At 40.4% G+C, this 22,481-nt stretch overlaps 1 protein-coding gene across 9 annotated transcripts in view; it reads left to right on the plus strand.

Annotated features, from left to right (window-relative positions):
• Positions 1-22,481, plus strand: part of CHEK2 (checkpoint kinase 2) — a 36,453-nt gene that overhangs the window by 5,986 nt on the left and 7,986 nt on the right. For 6 of the 9 annotated variants that reach the window (XM_057746858.1, XM_057746857.1, XM_057746856.1 and 3 more), the window contains 10 exons: positions 2,601-2,725; positions 2,843-2,990; positions 5,413-5,503; positions 10,010-10,118; positions 13,590-13,643; positions 17,682-17,743; positions 19,295-19,394; positions 20,793-20,879; positions 21,654-21,817; positions 22,077-22,192. In XM_057746858.1, the coding sequence (XP_057602841.1) occupies positions 2,601-2,725; positions 2,843-2,990; positions 5,413-5,503; positions 10,010-10,118; positions 13,590-13,643; positions 17,682-17,743; positions 19,295-19,394; positions 20,793-20,879; positions 21,654-21,817; positions 22,077-22,192 (1,056 nt within the window). The remainder of the gene's footprint in view (positions 1-2,600; positions 2,726-2,842; positions 2,991-5,412; positions 5,504-10,009; positions 10,119-13,589; positions 13,644-17,681; positions 17,744-19,294; positions 19,395-20,792; positions 20,880-21,653; positions 21,818-22,076; positions 22,193-22,481) is intronic. The other 3 variants (XR_009055201.1, XM_057746862.1, XM_057746863.1) reach the window with 1 other exon arrangement.

Genomic DNA, 22,481 nt, shown 5'->3' on the forward strand with positions numbered 1-22,481 from the left:
CCACTTTCTGTCCGCCATCGCTGAACTGTTGGTGTCCTAGTGAACTCTCCTTCTGTTGGTGTCCTAATGCCTTTCTTTCTCAACTGTCCCAGAAGCCCCTGATTTCTAGTAGAAATAACATGGTCCATTTATTCCTTCCCCTGTTAATAGATGCTTAGGCTGTTTCCAGTTTTTATTCCTGCAAGCAAGACTGCATTGAATGTCCTTGTTGTCTCTTTGGTCATTTGGACAAATGTCTGTCTGGGGTAGAGCCTGTGTCTAGTTGCTGGGTCACAGAATAGGCATGGCTTTACCTAGTAATGGATACTGCCATGTTGCCTTCCAAAAGGGCTGTTCAGTCTATCTTTCCTGTCTCCCCTCCCCTATGAAGCCTCCTTGATAACCCCAGGCAGAATTGCCAAGGCCTTGCATCTGTGCTTCCCTTGGAGAGTCTACCTGCTATACTGTTGTTGCTTCCATGTTTGTCTCCCTACCAGACTGTAAACACTTTAAGCAATTAATGTAATTTAACTTTTTGAAGAGGTTACGTTTGCATTAGGTGCAAAATTCAAAAGAGGTGAAAGACCTTCATCCAATTTCTCTGCTTCCCCCAGCTACTTTCCAAGATTGCTGATTTCTTATGTAGCCTTCCAGAAATATTTGGTGCACTTATAAGCAATTAAGTATCTATGTGTTCTTTTTTCCCCTTTATTATTTATACTAATTGTAACTTACAACATACTGACTGTAACCTGTTTTTTTAATGTTTAACAATGTATCATACATTCTTCTATCAGAATGTAAAGATCTTCATTTCTTTTTGTAGATAAATTTATTGAACTAGACTCTTACTAATGGACATTAAAGTTGTTGATAAGCTTTTACAATAAAAAAAATGCTAGGGACTTCCCTGGTGGTCCAGTGGGTAAGACTCCAAGCAGTGCAGGAGGCCTGGGTTCAATCCCTGGTCAGGGAACTAGATCCCACATGCATGCTGCAATTAAGAAGTCCACATGCCATAACTACACATGCCACAATGAAGAGTTATAGCATTTATTCCTTTTTATGGATGAAAATATTCCATTACATATAAATATCACAATTTGTTTATCTATTCGTCCATTGTAGGACATTTGGTTTGTTTCCATCATTTGCCTATTGTGAATAGTGCTGGTATGAGCACTCGTGTACAAAGATTTGTTTGGGTACCTGTTTTCAGTTCTTTGGGGTATATACTTCGTGGAATTGCTGAGTCGTAAGGCAGTTCTGTGTTTAACTTTTTGAAGAACCACAAACTTTTCCACAGAGGTGTACCATTTTACATTCCCGCCAGCAACTTATGAGGGTTCCTATTTCTTTGCATCCCTGCCAACACATTATTTTCCTTTTAAAAAAATTATAGCCGTCTCCATGGGTATGACGTGCTTGCGTAGGAAATTTTGACCTTGTCAAATCATCCTCCCTAGACGATGTATAAATTACATTCTTATCAGAAATGTGTGAGTACCCGCTTCTTCATACCTCTTGCCAACACAGTATAGTATGAAACTTTTTGACTTTTGTCAGTCTGAAAGTTGAAACATGGAATCTTAAGGTATTTATGGTTTTCAGAATTGTATTGAGTTAGCTTGGCTATCTTTTCATATGTTTGGGCCATTTGTATTTCTGTCTTATAAATTGTCTCTTCATATCCTTTACCCATTTTCTACTCGATCGTTTGTCTTTTTCTTATTGCTTTGTAGCAACTTTACAGATATTAGAGAAGCTAGTCCTTTGATTGTGGTGTAAGTTGCTAATATTTTCCCTAGTCTGTCTTTCCATGAACATTTTGCTTGTCTACCGTATGCGTTGTCCTTGGTGCTGGAGCTGTCCTCTTAAACAAGAGACTCAAGGCTGCCCTTCTGGAGTTTGTTCTAACAGGGCTATGCCAGGAGACAATATACAAATACTCAAGATAATTTTCAGTTATGGTCTGTACCTAGAGGGAAACAAAATAGGGTATCTTCATTATGGTGGGTGGGTGGTGAGCTGAGAGTGTGCTTTTCCAGAAAGCTGAGCGGAAGATGATAATTTGCAGACACAAAAGGCAAGATGGCCCTTCAAATAGCTGGGAATGAAGAATTCAAAGGCCACAAGGATGGAGGTTGAGCCCAGCATATTTGGGGCCATGGAAGGAGGCCAGTGGAGCTGAGTGTAGCGATCAAGGGGGGGAGTACAAGGTGAAGCTGGGCGGGATGCGGGGGCCAGATCCTGAGCGTCTAGCCTGCCATGCGGAGTGTAGATTTCATACTAAGCATGATGGAGAGCCTCAGGAGGGTAATAAGGAGGAAGTTATTATTATATCATAAGTATTTTTCCAAGTCATTAAAAATTACTTGAGAATTTTAATGACTGCTTAGCATTTCATGGCTATGTATAAACCATAATTGGTTAAATTTGGTTGAAAATTTTTTGTTTTTTTCTCCCATCTCATTTTTAATCTTATAAAATCTTGATGGACACATCTATAATTTTGATTGCCTTCTTAGGCTGTTTTCCTACAAGCAGATTTATGAGCAATTTTTCAAGGTGTTTGATACGTGAACTTCAACAGCCCTCTGGTGTGTGCTTTTGTGTTACAGAATGTATTAATGACAGCTACTGGTTTGGGAGGGATAGAAGCTGTGAATACTGCTTTGATGAGCCCCTGCTGAGAAGAACCGATAAATACCGGACTTACAGCAAGAAGCACTTTCGGATCTTCAGAGTAGGTGGCAGATATCCATATATTTGGGAGAACTGGTCATCTAGACATCACTCTTAGCTATATCCCCACTGTAATGCCCCACCGTTAAAACTTTGAAATAAATGTTCTCTATTTTAGGAAATGGGTCCTAAAAACTCTTACATCGCATACATAGAAGATCACAGTGGGAATGGAACCTTTGTAAATAGAGAGCTTGTAGGGAAAGGAAGACGCCTTCCTTTGAATAACAATTCTGAAATTGCACTTTCAGTATGGAGTAATAAAGGTAACATTATTATCTTCTGATTGTTGGAATTTTTTCCTCCTGTATAAAAGGAAAAATGACATTGTGTCCTTTGCAGAGTATGGTTTAGGTAAAGTAAGTTGGTTAGCATTCAAGATTCAGCTCAATCCTAGTTGCATTTTTTAATAACGAAAGGTTCTATCTATCAAGACAGATTTTCTAAGGTTTAATTGGTTTGATTAGTTTTGTTTAAAGCCATGTGCTTTAAATTATCATATCGCTTAGTTATCATTCATTGATTGATTCAGTTGTATCATGTGAGTCTTAGCTGTCTATGAGTTGATATTTTAGGCCATTAGTTCCTCTCCCTCCCCCACTTTTTCTCTCCCTTCCTTATACTTTGCTTTCTTCATTCCTTTCAGTCATTAATTTCTGCATCTATTTATTGAACTATTATATATAGCCAGCATTAGGCTACGGGTTTTTCTGTAACAGTCTCCATTTACACCTTCCACCTCCGTAAATAGGACACGGTTATCCTCTGAACGTGGAGATGTTTATCATCGCCATCCTGAAACTTCATGAATATCACATCTAAAACGAGCAATTTTCAAAAATTTCCAGAACTATCTGAGAGTTGAGAGACTCTGAATACTATGTGTTTGTGTGGGTAACACCTTAAAAAAATATAGATTCCCGGGACTTCCCTGGCAGTCTAGTGGTTAAGACTGTGTGCTTCCAGTACAGGGGGCACGGGTCCCATCCCTGGTCGGGGAACTAAGATCCCACATGCCACACTGTCCCACAGATCCTGATGCAGTAGTTCCAGGGGTTTAAAATTCCTGCCCAGGTGATTCTCATGCAGCCAGTCCTCAGACTGGCATCTTGGAATTATGGCTGTCCTGGGCATCCTGTAGTACATTTTATGATTGCCTTAGTTTTCCCTGTTTTCCGACTATTTTATTTCCTGCCTGATAATTATAGTCAGGGCAGCTGGATAGGCTTTTACTGTTTGAAAGCACCTGGTTGAGGGGGCAGCTGAGCACTGAAGTGTGGCCTGTCCTTCGCTTGACAAGTGGTACACCCTCTTTTTCTAATTGTTCTATCTGAAGGGCACCTTTTCTTATTTGAACAAAGGTGTTATGTGGTCTGAAGCTGGCCGTAATTGAAGTAGATCAAAGTGGTACTCTGCAGACTGTTCAGCCTATTGACGTTTTATTAGGCTTTGTTGGTATTTGTGCTTTAATATGAAAATCCAGGTGTCTTTGACAAGATTGGAATATCTGGCCACACTTGAGACTATAATCCCCTAATTTGAGGATTTGCAGGTGATAAGTAGAGGCTGCCTCCTTTAGATGGGTGATATTTTCTTGTTCAACTCCCCACTGCTCCATGTCTTACACCGCAGCCTTACCTGTGTGCATGACCTTCCTGGCTTGTGTAGGCAACTGAGCTTGCAGCCTCGGAAGTAGACCTCGACGCTTGGGCAAATACATCTCCAGAGCCCCTCAAATCCCCTGATTCTCAGGTGTCACTGTAGCATCCAGGTTCATATCATATCATGTCAACAAGCAGAGATCAACAAGCAGGGAGGAGCGACTGTATCCTAGGTGGCCAGCAGGTCTCATTCATTAGGCAGGTGTCTGCCTCTTGGGGACCAGCCTGGATTAATGTATGCTGAGGTAGTTCAAATTTGTGCCACAGACTGGATCTCTAGGTTACTCCAGGGAGGTCAAGACCCATCACCTGAAATCTGAGAAACTCAAGGGTCTTAACAGATTTCACTCTTTGTAGGTATTACAGGCAGTTGCAAATTTACCACTTTGTAAAATTGGAATGTTTGATAACTGATTGCAGGTTTGGCCCAATGGATGGTTAAATTATGAAATGATCAGTTTTTTGGGTTTTCTTTTTCTGAAATACAAGCCAAATAATGAAGAAATAAAGGGAATTTGGCGGGGGGGGGAGGGGAAGTGTTATTTATTTAAGTTTACAAGTAAGTTCAAGATGGTGTCTATTATAAAATACCAGCTAGGTAAAGGTAGAAATGGCTGGGAGAAGATAATACTAGTATGGTGACCTCTGGCCTGATTTTTACTGGGATATTTACTTGCCTAGAACATATTTTCTAGATTCAAACTAATTGCCTTTTTGGTTCTGGGCCTGTGCAGTTGATAACTGTTCTGAGGTCAAGGAATAAGAATAGCACTTATGTAGGAGTTTCCTGCATTATAGTGAGAATGTTGCTGTGTGTTTCCATTGTGGAGTGAAACCTGTCCACCATCATTTTTCAAGGGTTTCGTGACATGTGTTAGCCTAGCTAAATGATTTCTTTGGGGTTAGATGTTAAATGGAATTAAGAACGATTGTCTTATATTCCGTATGTGTACTAAATTATAGGACCATTTATCTTCTCTTTATGAAATGAATTAATGAGACCTATTTCTGCCATTTTTTTCCTTAGTTTTTGTATTTTTTGATCTGACTGTAGATGATCAGTCAATTTATCCTAAGGAATTAAGAGATGAATACATCATGTCAAAAACTCTTGGAAGGTAATCTTTTTTTTTTCTTATGGAATGTGCACTTAATTTCTTTCTAAACATACATCATTGGTTAGTGTTTTGTTCCTGGTTTTATGGCATTCATTGTGTATTCATTACATTTGTAGGGTACCTATTTGTGATAGGTATGTTGTTGACTTATTTGATAGTGACCAGTGGAACAGTGTTTCTTTATAAATTGTATTGGTGATAATGTTTTAAAAGCAGTTTTATTGAGTTATAACTTGCATACCATACAATTCACCCATTTAAAAGTATACAATTCAGTTGGTTTTAGTATATTCACAGAGCTGTGAAACCTTTACCACAGTTAGTTTTAGAACATTTTTATTACCTTCCATAAGGAAACATTTACTGCATTTCTTCCCTCTTTAGAATTGTGACATCTTGGGAAGTGAAATGAAGCTGACCATTGAATAGGGCAAAGTTCTCAAAAATTTTTGGTCTCAGGATCCCTTACACTTTTAAAAATTACTGAAGACCCCAAAGAGCTTTTGTTCATTCGACTTAAGTCTATTGAAATTTACTGTATTAGAAATTAAAATGGAGAGACATGTTAATAATATTTATTAATTTGTTAAAAAATAGTCTTTTGTGTTAAGATAAATAACAAAAAAAACGAATAATATTTTTTAATGAAAAATAATTATTTAAAAAAAAATTAGTGATGGCCTTCCCTGGTGGCACAGTGATTGGGAGTCCGTCTGCCAATGCAGGGGACATAGGTTCAAGCCCTGGTCCAGGAAGATCCCACATGCCTCGGAGCAACTAAGCCCGTGCGCCACAACTACTGAGCCTGCACTCTGGAGCCTGCAAGCCACAGCACGAGAAGCCACCACAGTGAGAGGCCCGTGCACCACAGCCAGGAGCGGCCCCCGCTCGCTGCAACTAGAGAAAGCCCATGTGCAGCAATGAAGACCCAATGCAGCTAATAAATGAATAAATAAATTTTAAAAAATAAGGACTTAAAAAAAAAGCAATAACTGCAATACCATTATTGTATGTTAAGAGTAGTAATTCTTTAATATTATTAAATATCAATAAGTATTCAAATATCCAATTGTCTCATAAATATTAAAAAAAAAAAGATTAGTGAGAGAGAGGAGATTTTCACATTTTTGCAGTTCTCTTTCGTACCTGGCTTACTAGAAGATGGCTAGAGCCTGATATTTGCTTTTTCACTTGTTTTTTGTGATACTGCATGCTATGTAGCCTCTGGAAAACTCTGCACACTCATGAGATAATGAAAAAGAAAAAGGCAAATAATGTCAGTGTTATTCACAAACTAGTATTGACTTTGTGGACACTGTCAAAGGTCTTGGGATCCTTTGGGGGCTTCCTGACCTTACTTTGAGAACCACTTCCTTAGCGAAGGTGTTCAGGATACCTTTACCATGGGACCCAATGTCCTTCACCCCCCAACCCTCCCCAACCCCCTATGAACTTTCTATTTATTAATATTTTTGGAAACATGAAAGAAAATAAGAGAAGGTAATACTCACCCATATTCCTGCCGGAAAGAATCAAGCACAGTGTGCTCTTTATGACCATCTGTGGGAGATATTTTAGTTTATGGACATTAAATTCGGTAACTCATTGTGTTTGTATATTTGGCATTGGCTGCTTGAAAGCTCATAGCCAAATTTGTGCCCACCCTTAAGAAATGTGTGGGACTCTTATTTTTTCTAAGGGAGGATTCAACACAAATTCTCTAACTTTTAGCAAGAGACAAAAATGTACTCAAATGAGCCAGGTAACAAAAGAAATTTACTGGCTCTTGTAACTTGGAAATACAGGGACACAGCTGACTTCTGGCATGCCTGGACCAGGAGACCTTTCAGGCTTTATTTCACTCGAGTTCTGATTATCTGTTTGGCTTTATGTGGCTAGATCTAAGGGCCCCTGCAGTGTTGCCAGGGCTTTCTCTCCACCTCTTGATTCAGTTACTCTTTGCTGACCTCCTGTAGAATTGCTTTCTTTGTGTGGCAGGAAAAATGGCTTCCAGGAGCCCCACATTCATATTTTCTTTCTTTTAGAGACTACAACATAGAGAACTGTTTCTCTCCCAACATCAGCATTTGATTCCAAAGAAAACCCTGGTTGGCTCGATTTTTTTTTTTTGTTATGTCTACCCCATGGTCCTGGGAGTGGGTGTTGTACTATTACAGATACTCCACTAGGCTCAGGAAAGATTTCTCAGACAGAAGGTGACTGTTACCAGCAGTAGGGGAATTAGAAAGTGTTTTGAGCAGATTTTAAGAAATTAGAGTTATATGGAACTTTATCTCATGCCATATACGAAAATTAACTCAAAATGAAACAAAAAACTAAATGTAAGAGGTAAAACTATATACAACTGTAAGAAGAAAGCATAGAGACAGCTCTTCATGACCTTAGATTTGGCAGTGGCTTCTTAAATGGCACCAAAAGTGCAAGCAATGAAAGAAAATATAGAAAAATTAGACTTCGTCAAATTTAAAACTTTTGGGCATCAAAATACACTATCAAGAGAGTGAAACACATCCCATAAAGTGAGAGAAAATATTGCAAATTATATCTGATAAGAATCTAGTATCCAGAATAAAGAACTCTTACAACTCAACAACAAAAAGATAACCCAATTTAAAAATGGACAAAGAGGGACTTCCTAGGTGGCGCAGTGGTTAGGAATCCACCTGCCATGCAAGGGACACGTGTTTGAGCCCTGCTCTGGGAAGACCCCACATGCTGTGGAGCAACTAAGCCTGTGTGCCACAACTATTGAGCGTGCGCTCTGGAGCCCATGAGCCACAACTGTTGAGCCCATGTGTCGCAAGTACTGAAGTCCATGTGCCTAGAGCCTGTGCTCTGCAACAAGAGAAGCCACAGCAATGAGGAGCCCGCGCACCACAATGAAGAGTAGCCCTCACTCACCACAACTAGAGAAAGCCTGTGTGCGGCAACGAAGATCCAAAGCAGCCAATAAATAAATAAAGTAAATAAGTAAAATAAAAATGGGCAAAGAATTTAAATAGACATTTCTCCAAAGGAGATATAGTAATGGCCAAAAACCACTTGAGAAGATACTCAGCATCATTAGTCATTAGGGAAGTGCAAATCAAAACCACAGTGAGATGCTGCTTCACACCCACTAGGATGACCATAATAAAGAAATGGAAAAATGACAAGTGTTTGTGAGGATGTGGAGAAATTAGAACCCTTATGCACTGCGGTCAGGAATATAAAATGGTGCAGCCACTGTGGGAAACAGTTTGATGTTTTCTCAAAAAGTTAAACATAGAATTACCATATGACCCAGCAGTTCCCCTTGTAGGTATATACCCCGCAAATTGAAAACAGATGTTCAACAAAAACTTGTGCGTGAATGTTCACTGCAGCTCTATTCACAATAGCGAAAAGGTGGAAGCAACTTGTGTCCATTAACTAAAGAATGGATAAACAAAATGTGATTTATTCATAAAACGGGCTGTTATTTAACTATAAAAAGGAATGAAATACTGTTACCTGCTACAGCATGGATGAACCTTCAAAACATTCTAAGTGGGAGAAGTCAGACATAAAAGGCCACATAGCATATGATTCCACTGATGGGAGAGATATTCTGAGCAGGCAAATCCATAGAGACAGAAAACAGATTAGAGGCTGCTAGTGGCTGGGGGCAGGGAAAATGGAGAGTGAACTCTTAATGGGTTTGGGGTTTCCATTTGTGCTAATGAAAAGGTTCTGGTACAATTAATGCCACTGAATTATACACTTTAAAATGATTACAGTGGCAAATTTCATGTTGTGTATGTACACAATACATAATAAAAGAGATGTCTTGGCAACCCCCCACCCCATCCCCAAGCCCACAGTGGTTAGAAAAGTCTACTTCTGGCAGGTAATGAGTGACTGATGCTTGATTACCTGTACTGGGTGGCATCCTGGATAGCAGTCCTCCTCCATTTTAGCATCCCAGTTAATTGCGAATCTTCAAGAGCTTGCTGCAAGCAGTTTCATGGTGCACTTTTGGTTTCTTACGTATTGTGATTTTATTTAGGGTGCAATTCTTGGCATCAACTGATTGTGCCCTTCCTTTGAAGATAGAGAATAAGAAAGAAAGAGAAATGGATCAGTGAAAGTAATTCATTTGTAGATGCTGTTTACTGTTACTTGTTTCAGGCTCTCATTTTAAACTAGGACTTGGTTGTATTTGGTCTTTCTCTGACCTCTGGGAGAAGTCATTTCTCTCCGATTTCTTCTTAGTGCCTGTCTGAGGATTTCACAATCTGGGGTGACAGTAAGACTTAAGTCTGTATCACTCGGCTCAAAAAGTGGCATTTGGGGCTGACTCAGTGTTGCTGGATGGTCCCTAATCACTTAATGCCCTTGACAATTTACACTAGTGAGGTTTCTGAAAACAGAGACAATGGACTAGTTGAGGCCAGTTCAGGAGTAGAGGGTCTCAGAATTAAAAACATTTTGGCAATCAATCACTGTCTGCATTTTTCCCTGTAGCGGTGCCTGTGGTGAGGTGAAGCTAGCTTTCGAGAGGAAGACGTGTAAGAAAGTAGCCATAAAGATCATCAGCAAAAGGAAGTTTGCTATTGGCTCTGAGAGAGAGGCAGTAAGTACCCATGTTGGTGGCTGTTTGTTCGTTCTTAATACTTCTTACCTTCCCTAAATAATTTTAGAATGGTGATTTTCAATGTCAGGAAGGATTTCCTGCTCAGAATTTGTATCAAAGAACATTGAAAATTTTTTATTCAACTGATAACACTTGCTTATAGATAATTTGGTTCCCACAATATTTGATTGTACATAATAGTACACATAGAGGAACTTGTTTTTGCTTTTTTTTTTCCTTCCAAGTTGTTACAAGACTGTTTTTACAATAAATGAAAGGAAATCAGGAAAAAAAAAATTTCAGCCATATCCCCGTGACTATAACCCCACAGCTGTTTTCAGTTTTCCCTTTCCTTCTAGTCTTTGTTCATATGAATTCATGTTTCTAGATGGTTGAGATCATATTGTGTATACAATTTTGTATTTTGCTTTTTCACATAAGCATTAATGCACAGATTTTTCCCTAATATATCCTTTTTGATGATAGAGTCTCTGTTTCACCAATGTTTTAAAAAATTTCTTTTATTATATATTTATTTTATTTGTGGCTGCGTTGGGTCTTTGTTGCCGTGCGTAGGCTTTCTCTAGTTGTGGTGAGCAGGGGCTACTCTTCGCTGCGGCATGGGCTCTAGGCATGCAGGCTTCAATAGTTGCGGAGCATGGGCTCAGTAGTTGTGGCACACAGGCTTAGTTGCTCCACGGCATATGGGATCTTCCTGGACTAGGGATCAAACCCATGTCCCCTGCATTGGCAGGCAGATTCTTAACCACTGCGCCACCAGGGAAGCCCTATTTCACCAATTTTATCATAATTTATTCAACCGTTTCTCTGGTTGATCATTTAGGTAATTTAGGTCATTTAGATAATTTCTGATTCTTTGCCCTTCCTGATACCGTGGCAGTGAATACCTTCATGTTTATAGATTTTTAAAAATCTTAATTAAATTATTTTAATGGCCTCTTTATATGGTAACCATTCATTTTATTACATTTTCTGTAATACACACTTACGCGTTGCTGAAGTGGCCAAGTGTATTTGTCTTTCAACACGTGACCCAAAAAATGTAATGTAAAATGTGGCCTCTAATCACGTTTTCCTTTGTGGCCAGCTGTTTCTGGCTATTATACTTTAACATTCTTTAAAGATCAATTTTTTTTCCTCCCTAGACAATGCCATTCTCACTTAGCAAGAGGAATTTCCTTTCAGTTTTCACATTGTTATAGCTCTTTCCCCTGTGATTCTGGATTTGTTTCCCATTTTGGGGGGAAGAAAATAACCTACCAGATTCTTAATGACTTGGAGCACAATTTTACTTCTTAATTTCATCTTTCAAATCCTATCGGACTCTTTAGACCTCTCTATCATCAGAGTACACCCGGATTTGGTAATGAGTTTACTGGCTTACAGGAAGAGGCAGGCTTTCAAAATTAAACATCTGGGTTTCTTCCCCGAAGCCCATTTTACATAAATATGTAATTCTATATCCTCTTTGCTTGTGGAGGGTGTAGCTCATGAGGTTGAGTAACTTGAGTCATCCTTTTGGAATTGTAACGGAGAGCAATTTTGCTATCCTGAAGCCTCTCATTAGTCTCAGTAAATATCTCAGCTTGCACTTGAGATTGGAACCTGGGTCTGCACTATTATTAGAAATGTGACTTGACATTTTCTTTACACAGTTTAGTTGAATATCTTCTTGTCTGTGGTTTTTGTTTGTTGTATCATTTTTATGAATGTAAACAATTCCACAGTTGATGAGACAAGCAGAGCTTACCAGGTCAGTGTGAGGACAGTGGAAACATACTTGTTTCTGGCTGTGGGAAGTGCAACAAGTGGCTTCCTTTCTCTGAGAACCTCAGTTGTTCCATCTGTAGAACGGGGATACTTCTAGAATGCAGTTCACTTGGATTATGAGTCTTACGCGAAATGATCCTTTTAAATAAAGAGCTTGGCATAGAGCCTGGTCATTTATTATTATTATTTTTTAATTTTTTTTATTTTTTTGGGGGTACACCAGGTTCAATCATCTGTTTTTATACACATATCCCCGTATTCCCTCCCTTCCTTGACTCCCCCTCCTTGAGTCCCCTCCACCCTCCCCGCCCCAGTCCTCTAAGGCATCTTCCATCCTCGAGTTGGACTCCCTTTGTTATACAACAACTTCCCACTGACTATTTTACAGTTGGTAATATATATATGTCTGTGCTACTCTCTCGCTTCGTCTCAGTTTCCCCTTCACCCCCCACCCCCTCGCATACCTCGAGTTCTCCAGTCCATTCTCTGTATCTGAGTCCTTGTTCTTGTCACTGAGTTCATCAGTACCATTTTTACATTCCGTATATGTGAGTTAGCATACAATATTTGTCCTTCTCTTTCTGACTTACTTCACTCTGTATGACAGATTGTAGTTCTATCCACCTCATTACATAGCTCCATCTCATCCCTTTTTATAGCTGAGTAATATTCCATTGTATATATATGCCACATCTTCTGTATCCATTCATTTGTTGATGGGCATTTCGGTTGCTTCCATGTCCTGGCTATTGTAAAGAGTGCTGCAATAAACATTCTGGTACAGGTTTCTTTTGGGATTATGGTTTTCTTTGGGTATATGCCCAGGAGTGGGATTACTGGATCATATGGTAGTTCTATTTGTAGTTTTTGAAGGAACCTCCAAATTGTTTTCCATAGTGGCTGTACCAACTTACATCCCCACCAACAGTGCAGGAGAGTTCCCTTTTCTCCACACCCTCTCCAACATTTATTGTTTCCAGATTTTGTGATGATGGCCATTCTGATTGGTGTGAGGTGATACCTCATTGTGGCTTTGACTTGCATTTCTCTGATGATGAGTGATGTTGAGCATCTTTTCATGTGTTTGTTGGCCATCTGTATGTCTTCTTTGGAGAAATGTCTATTTAGGTCTTCTGCCCATTTGTGGATTGGGTTATTTGCTTTTTTGGTATTAAGCTGTATGAGCTGCTTGTATATTTTGGAGATTAATCCTTTGTCCGTTGTTTCATAGGCAATTATTTTTTCTCATTCTGAGGGTTGCCTTTTAGTCTTGTTTATGGTTTCTTTTGCTGTGCAAAAGCTTTTAAGTTTCATTAGGTCCCATTTGTTTATTCTTGATTTTATTTCCATGATTCTAGGAGGTGGGTCAACAAGGATGTTGCTTTGATGGATGTCATAGAGTGTTCTGCCTATGTTTTCCTCTAGGAGTTTGATAGTGTCTGGCCTTACATGTAGGTCTCTGGTCATTTATTGAATGCTTACTATTTGCCAAGGATTTTGCAGGGTGATTTTAGGTAAGTTGTGTAATTCATCCACCTCTATGCCTTAATTTCTCTGTATGAATAGTGCTGGGTTTGGAACTCAGGCAGCCTTCATTCAACTAAGTTGAACTGTAAATATTTTCTGAGTATTGATTATTATTATTACTAGTAAACTCTAATGTTATTTTATTTATCAAAGGATCCGGTGCTCAATGTTGAAACAGAAATAGAAATTTTGAAGAAACTAAATCATGTAAGTACTGCTATAAAAAAATCACCCATACTTAAATTCATTTATTGCAAAGTGTGGGGAGAGTGCAAAGCACTTCAGTATAATAAAGCTAGTGTTAACCTGGATTCCTTAATCGTGTGTGTGTGCATGTGTGTGAGTGCATGCATGTGTCGAACTGTCATTTAGCTGGGAAGAGATTTACCCTGAAATTTTGAAAGGACAATACTTTATAAAGATTTTATGATTAAATAATTGTGTGATATTTCCTGAGTTAGTTCTGGACCAAAAGACAGTAAATCTCCTAAATATAATATCTTATGGGTGCTTGATCAACTGATTATGTTTGTGGAAACAATGCTTATTTGGTAAATTTTGTTTAATTATACCTGAAATTTTAACACCTCTAATACCTTTTGATGGTGCTGATTTCCATTCTCCTCAGCTGGAATAAATCAAATAAATCCAAGAGTATCCAGTAATTATGACAGTATACTGGATGATTAAATGGTGCCTGTGGCCTCACTGAGTGTAAATAGTTACTGTCTTTTTTGTGCAGTGATGACCTTATCTCAGTGGAAGGAGTCTAAAGATATGAGACGAGAAAGTTGGACTAGTGGGACTGATCCCACCTTCCTTTTTATTCTTTCTGTTTCGTCATTAATTCATGGGCCCCCATGCAGTCCTGAGCTAGGTAGGCACTGGAGGTAAACTTGAAATAAAACCTCCAGTCTGTCCAGCTAAAGATTATTTGATTCTGGTTCTTTAACTCCAAACAATGAAAGGTTTCTTCTCCCTTCTTTGACCTGCTCAGACCCTCCTAACAACAAATAGAAACTAAGAACATCACATGGACACAATAATTCAGTAGGTTCCTTTAGAACTCGTGGTGGATCTGAAAACCCATGAGAATGTGAGTGGCCGGCCTTTCTGCTTGGCTTTCTTCCAATGCCCTTGCAACTTCTTCCTCTTCCCTGCATTTGCCTCCTTTTTCCATGGGATCTGGAATCTCATTAGAGGAGCCCTCTAATTTTCTGGGGGATGGGGGGGTGGGGGGGTTGCTTTAAACATCCACTGAAGATAAACACTTAGAATCCTCAGAGAATTTTCTCTGATGTCAGAAGATCCCCAAATATAACATTAATACAAATCCAGTGTCTGCTGCAGAGGAGAGGAATTTAAAACCCTAAAAAGGATCCTTGGAGATATTTGTTGGTAATTTACATGGGTACTTAGAAGCCCTTGGGAATTAAAGATGGGCTCATGAGTGCATTTTGATGTTTGGGGACAATGAGTAGAGCCTTGTAGAGTACAGTAGACCCTGGCCTTTGGAGTCAGGCGTTGATTTGTCAATTGTCAAATGTTTGTTGTCCCAGCTTGTTTTCTTGGCCCCGGGCAATGAGCACAGATGGACTTGGCCATCCCTCCTCTTATATGGCTTTAGTCTAGGGGGGAGACGGACCTGGGTTCCCATCCTTGCTCTGAGCAGGTGATTTCATTTTACATAGCCTCTGTTCCCTCATCTGTACAGTGGAGACTGGGATACTTACCTCAGAGGTCAGTGTGAGACTTGAATGAGATGTGCTCCTAAAGCTTTCAGCAGAGGGAACACACTTGGGGAATAGCAGGGACCTGTAATTCCTTACCCTTTGCCCTGTAGGACCTGGAGGATCTGGGTTGGTGGCCTCTGGTTTCTGAGAGACACTTTCAGCTTCAGTGACAGCTGCAGCCCATGGCCCTGGCGATAGTGGGGACTGGAGGCAGCCCGTGCTGGCTCCGTCTAGTGGGTACTCTTCCTGCTCTGTCAGCTCCTGGCCCCACCGATTCCCAGAAGGGCACTGGCACTGGCAGTGATGAAGCCAAGCAGACCAAGATGTTTCCATTCCTTCCTTTCATCTCCTGTTCCTTTTCCATGTGTGTGTCTTTTCTTCTGCTTTTCCTTTCATTTTATCAAGATATCACATGTATATATCTAGAGTCAGATAGTGCTAAAAGGTTTATAAACATCACCTTTACCTCTTTCCTAATCTCCCTCCCTGCATTTAAAAACTCTTTCACATTTTTTTTTTAAAGAATTTTTTAGAAGTTATGTTTTACTGGACTAGAGCTGCTCTACAATATTATGTTAGTTTCTGCTGTGCAGCAAAGTGAATCAGTTATATGTATACATATATCCACTCTTTTTTAGATTTCCTTTCCATTTAGTTCACCATAGAGCATTGAGTAGAGTTCCCTGTGCTATATAGTAGGTTCTCATTAGTTATCTATGTTATACATAGCAGTGTATATGTAAAATAGTAAGTATAAATTATAAAGCAAACCAATAAAATGAACACCTTTGAACTCACCATTAATTTAAGAACGAAAACTTGACCATACGACTGAATCTACCTCATACCCTTTGAAGTCTTTCAAGACTTGCCTTTTCCACTTGGCATTGTGTTTCCACGATCCATCATGCTGGGTACGTGGTGGGGCATTCATGCACCACTGTCTAAGAGTTCATCATGGGGAGGTGCCACTTGGAGGATTTTAATCAGAGCGATAGAAGTGATGAAATTTGGTTTGTAGGAAGATCACTCTGGCAGGTTTAGCTACTCTTTTAATCTAAAATCTAAAAATCTTTTAGCTCTCCTTCCTTTAATTCTGACATAACCACAATCCTTTTCTCTGCTAGGTGGGAGTGTATATCCCTGATAGGTACCCACCACATTGTTTTTTTTTTTTTTATCCCAACCACTAGCTTTACTGTCTGTCCTTTGTACTATAAAAACAATAGGGGGACTTCCTAGGTGGCGTGGTGGTTAAGAATCCGCCTGCCAATGCAGGGGACACAGGTTCGAGCCGTGCTCTAGGAAGATCCCACATGCTGTGGAGCAACTAATCCTGTGTGCCACAACTATTGAGCCTGTGCTCTAGAGTCCGTGACCCACAACCATGGAAGCCCACATGCCTAGAGCCCGTGCTCCACAACAAGAGAAGCCACTGCAATGAGGAGCCTGTGCACCACGATGAAGAGTAGCCCCTGCTCGTAGCAATTAGAGAAAGTCCGTGTGCAGCAACGAAGGCCCAACACAGCCAATAAGTAAAGAAATAAATAAATAAGTTTATTAAAAAAAATAATAAAATAAAAACAATAGGTGTGGGACTTCCCTGGCAGTTCAGTGGTTGGGACTTTGTGTTCCAGTGCAGGGGGTGAGGGTTCAATCCCTGGTGGAGGAGCTAAGATCCCACATGCCTTGCGGCCAAAAAACTGAAACAGAAAACAGAAGCAGTATTGTAACAAATTCAATAAAAACTTTAAAAAATGTTCCACATAGAAAAAACCTTAAAAAAAAAGTTTTTTTAAAAAAAAGGTGTTTTCTTTCTTTTTCTTTTTTTTTTAAATAGGTGTGTTCTCAGCATAAAATCATGCTGTTAAATATGCATTTTAAACTGTACAATACTGTTCTCCCTTGTTCTTTGGCAAATGCACCCAGCATTGATCAGAGGTCACAAACTATTAGGCACAGGTGTGTGTGTGTCTCTCCTCCACCCCACAGATGTGCTGTAGAGTTCATGTGAAACTAGAATTTCCCTCTTCCCACGGAAAATGGAGGATCTTGTCGCATGGGGTCCCCTGTGGTGCCAGTTGCCTGGAGCTGAATAGCCCTACTGTCTGGCAGCATGGCTGGGTTCCCCACCTGGCCTGCTTCCTTTGCTCATGCTACCTGCCAGGCTCCCAGGTTCCTTAGGTGTCTGTGAGTCCCTGTGCTCTGGGACAGTGAGGAGGAAGGCTGGGAAGAGACTGGCCTGCCTTCCTTGGCACCAGCCTTGCATGTGAAGCATGAATTGCTCTCTTGCCAGCTTGGTGGGGTGGAGAGTTTCTTGTATGTTCTCACTGAGGAGCCAGCTACATTGTGTTCTGCCTCCTCCCTTGCGTGGACTTCAGAGTGTGCCAAGGCAGGGGGCCAGATGTCTGGTCTTGGCCTCCTTGACTCCTTGGGTGGTTGTCCCGAGTTCTGCTCTTGTGGTTTTCCTCTTGGGGAGCTTCTCACTACTTTTTCTCTTTTCCCCTTTTAGCCTTGTATCATCAAGATTAAAGACTTTTTTGATGCCGAAGATTATTATATTGTTTTGGAATTGTGAGTAGTAAACTTTTTTTTGGCTTCCATTTAAATGCTTATAAGTCACCGAAGAGTCTATGCTGGCTTGTATTTCTCATCCTGGGGACCCTCAATGTACGTAAGTGGTGGGGGTCCCACAAAGTGTGCATTTGGGGTTAATATCAATTTTAAAATCCCTCTAGTGTTTCCAGAGGCATGTGGATTTGAGGCCTGGGTTTGAATTCCGCTCTGCTGGTGATTAGCTCTCTGCCCATGGGTTGGTCTACTTCACCTCTCTGAGTCTCATGCTCCCTTGTGTTGAATGGGGGCAATAATGATACCCCCATGTGCAGAGTCATAAGCATCAAATGCTCTGAGGACCAGAAGGCCTCCAGCAGAGCACTTGGCACACTAGGTGCTTAAACACAGGTGCGTGTTATTACTCTGAAATAACTGGCCTGGGTGGCCCTTTTTGCTCAAGCTCACAGTACCAGGCTGCCTGGTGACACCTGAGTATCTTTCAGGTGCTGGTTTTCTTACAGGTTTATTTGGTGTGATTAAAATAATGTCCTGTCTCATTCCTGGAAGAGGCCTGTTTTGATGTTCGTTCGGCATAAACGTGCAGTGTTTCTGGGAGCGGCTGTCATGGCAGACAGGCCAGGCTTTAACTCCTGAGCGGCCAACAGTGGCTATACTGGTTGACCATTAAGATTATAGAGTAAACGGCAGCCCCAGTCATAGCACTGGGAGAGACTGGATGGCCCTTGTATTGCTTAAGGGAATATCCGTTGCTGTGAAATAGATTGTTATCTGTCCAGATCTAGTTAAAACAGTTTAATAATAATAGTAATAGTAATAATAATAATAATAATACAATAACAGTAGCTGATACTAATTAAGCACTTACTATGAGCCAAGTCCAGCTCTAACCACTTCACAGGGATTGACTCATTTAACCTTCCTAACTTTCATCCAGGTAATTTACAAATTCCTGGTGAGTTAACTGTTCTTAGCTCCACTTTACAGAAATGGGAACTGAATTGCAGAGGGATTCAATAATCTTGTCAATCATCTCCACTGTGCCAGGGGCGTTATCTACATCAGTTGTCTCTAAATTTTTGCAACAGCCATCAAGGTAGCTGGGATTTTATCCCCATTTTTTGAGGAGGTAGAAACCAGCTCAGAGAGGTTGTGTAACTCACCCAGAGTCCCACAGCTGGGAGGTGGTGGAGCTGGGGTTCAGACCCGGGTTGTCAGATTGTAGGCTCCTGCTTTCTCCTCTATGCCAGTCTTAGGACCACCTGAGCTGCACAATAAAAATGCAAACTCCTGCATTCTATTTTTTAAAAGCTCCCCAAGTGTCTCCAATGCCCACCTCACTCTTCCTTCATCTTTCCTTGTTACTTAGTTTCTGAACTGCACATCTTTATTGTGGAGGAGGGTTATTACCTCACTGCCTTTACAAATGGAAGTCACCAGTGAATAAAAACTTTGCTTGTCTTAATGAGTTTGTTTTGTTTGTGTTATTATCTTCTCTCCAAGTGAATTTCCTTCCAGGAATGAACCCCCTGCTTTGCCTGTATGTTTCAGGATGGAAGGAGGAGAGCTGTTTGATAGGGTCGCGGGGAATAAGCGCCTGAAGGAAGCTACATGCAAACTCTATTTTTACCAAATGCTCCTGGCTGTGCAGGTAAGAGTAGCCCTTGCTATTTTTGACAACCTACTTTCTTTTAGGTGAATTACTCTCCAAGTTAGGCAGAAAATGAGGGACTGGGGATTAAAAAAACCCAGAGAGCAGAGTCTGTGTGTGGGTTGTTCTGTTCTTGGCAAAAATATCCCACCCCTTTGACTCAGATGAGAAAGCTCTTGCTGTGAAGCTTAAGAGAGTAAAAAAAAGGAAGTTAAAGAAATAAACATACAGTCCCACTTGGCTTCTCTTTAGCTTGGAGGTGCAGGGATCTCTATTGCTGCCTGATCCTTGCAGAAATCCCCCTTACCTCTGCTGGGCAGGTAGAGGACAGGTCACTCCCCTGTGGCACAGTGCTAGGGGTTTCCTGCATAGGTAGCATCCTCTTAACTGCAGTAGGCAGGTGTGCTGCCTTCTCAGCAATATTGGGGCAAGTGTTTGGTGGGGGAACAGCTCATGGCACCCTCCATGCTTCAGAGAACATCCCCCTTTCTCAACCCAGACTTGGTTGTGGCAGTTCCCTGCCAAGGTCTCTTCCCTTGAAAACCTACTGTGTGCAAGAAACACAGTGATTGGGAGCAGCCCTTGCATTGAGTGAGGGTTGAGGAAGATTTTCCTGGGGCTGGTCTACGTGAGTGCCCATCCTGGTGGCTTCACCAGGTCCCTTTCCCAGTAGAAATGTTTTGGAGGATTTTTGCTCGAGGCCAGAGGGATATCCAGAGAAAACTGAAGCCATAAACACCTAACCAGTGCTTTACTCTCTCAGTGGTTTTTTCCCAACCTTATACAAAATATTAAGATAAACTGAGTGGAGATCAGCATACGTGGGAAATTTTTTTTTCTAAACAAATATGACTTAATATATAAAAATGAATACACAAAGAAATATCACCATTCTATTTCAGCCATAGAGTTTTCAAAGACTAATCTTTGCATCAAGGAATTTGTTAACTCTGGGTGTTCAAACAGATAATTTACATATGTGTACTTTACAGAGTTTCTTTAAAAATATTCTTAGGGATGGAATAATCAAATACCCTATTTTGGTGGAATTTTTAAAGTTTAAGATGGTCTCATTATATTTATATCACCATTTACATTTTTATTATTGAAATTGACACATGGTGTTTCTGCCAGTGTGAAGGGATAGTTATTATCTTGAAGAGTGAAGTAAAATGTCTACTGTCATAAGTTGCCTTTTTCATTTTTTCTACTTTTTAGAGGTTTTCCTGCAAACAAATTTGTAAACACTAGTCCATTTATCCAGTGGTTTTCTGTGATTTGGGGGGATATGGTTGTAACATGGCTTACCGTTTCATCCAACTATAAGGTGTGTGTGTGTGTGTGTCTACTCACACACCTACTCCACAAATCTGAGTGTCATGCCTCTCTTTCTATTAGTACCTTCACGAAAATGGCATTATACATCGGGACTTAAAGCCAGAGAATGTTCTACTTGCATCTCAAAAAGAGGACTGTCTTATAAAGGTAAGAACTGTATATTCTGTATGTGACCATTCCAGTAGATTTCTGTTTAGAAACTGTTTTTAAATTCATCAAGTAAAAAGTGGGGGCATAAAAAGGTAGAGAACTTGACCTTTCCACTCTTAGCAGTTCTTTTAGAGATCAGATGGTATTGCTTCAATCCAGATGCTAATGAGCATTTATTGAGCTCCACTGTGTACAGACCACTTTCATCTTCAAGGGGAGGAAGGAGGGGTCTAGATGGGAGAAACACATTCCCTGTCTTCCTCTGTCTAAAACAGTACTTCCCAAGCCTGGCTTCATTTTAGAATCCCCTGTTGATTAAAAAAAAAAAGTCATGACACCAAGGCTACACCTCAGAATTGCTGCAGGTGGCACCCAGGTGTAAGTATTTTTCTCGGGCTCTTCAGGTATTCCAGTTTGCAGTCAAGGTTGAGAAACTGGGGTCTACGAAGAACCGGGAATAACTAATAAGAATTCTAGAGTGTCTGTTAGGGTTATAAGTGTTTTGTAAGGTTACAGAGAACACAGATCTGAGTTGGGAGAAAGCATGGGCCATGAATTTCCTTAGCTCAGGAATTTTCATTTAAGCAAAATTAAATAACTTGCAGAGTTTAAATTACCTTACAAAGACAGGAATGTGTAGATTCCAGATTAACAGCAGTATGAACCATAGGACAGGAACTGTTCTAACCTGCATGTCTTTTGGGACTGGCAGACTGTTACTCTTTATTTTGTGACATCGTTAAAAGTGATTCCCTTTTGTCCTTACTTTAGATTACTGATTTTGGGCAGTCCAAGATTTTGGGGGAGACCTCTCTGATGAGAACCTTATGTGGTACCCCCACTTACCTGGCGCCTGAGGTTCTTAATTCCTTTGGGACTGCTGGATATAACCGTGCTGTGGACTGCTGGAGTTTAGGAGTTATTCTTTTCATTTGGTAAGAAAAAGTTCTCATCACTTCAGACTCTGGTTGGAGGTATTTAGGTGAAATCAGAAGAGACTCTGGTTGGAGGTATTTAGGTGAGATCAGAAATGTGTCCAGGTGGAGAGCTTGTGTTTAATTTAGGTCACTGTTTTGACCATTGATTTAAAGCAACACCTAATTTTTCATTATGCTGAAAAATAAATCGATATGTCCGAATGCCACTGAGAATGCCACTTGATTTCTTTTCCTTTCTCTCTTTACCAATATTAAGCCTTAGTGGGTATCCACCTTTCTCTGAGCATAAGACTCAAGTGTCACTGAAGGATCAGATCACCAGTGGAAAATACAACTTCATTCCCGAAGTCTGGGCAGAGGTCTCAGAGAAGGGTATGATACGAAAGGGTTAAGAATTTGTGGTTTGCTACAATGTGTGTGTGCTGTGGTGGGAGTTTCTTTTTGAATTCCATGATGTTTTCTTCTGTCAATCCTGTTCTTATTTTCTGTTGTTAGTTTTGCACCATTTGAGAGGCAAAGGAAGTTATTAGGAACTTGGGCTCCAGAGCCAGGCTGATGTAGGCTCGTGTCCCAGGTCTGCTGCTTCCTAGCTGTGTGACCTTAGGCAAGTTACTTAACCTCTCTGGGTCTCCATTTCATTTATGTATAAAATGAGGCACAA

Source organism: Hippopotamus amphibius, chromosome 8 (genome assembly GCF_030028045.1).
Source record: "Hippopotamus amphibius kiboko isolate mHipAmp2 chromosome 8, mHipAmp2.hap2, whole genome shotgun sequence".
In the NCBI taxonomy this organism is placed as follows: Eukaryota; Metazoa; Chordata; class Mammalia; order Artiodactyla; family Hippopotamidae; genus Hippopotamus; species Hippopotamus amphibius.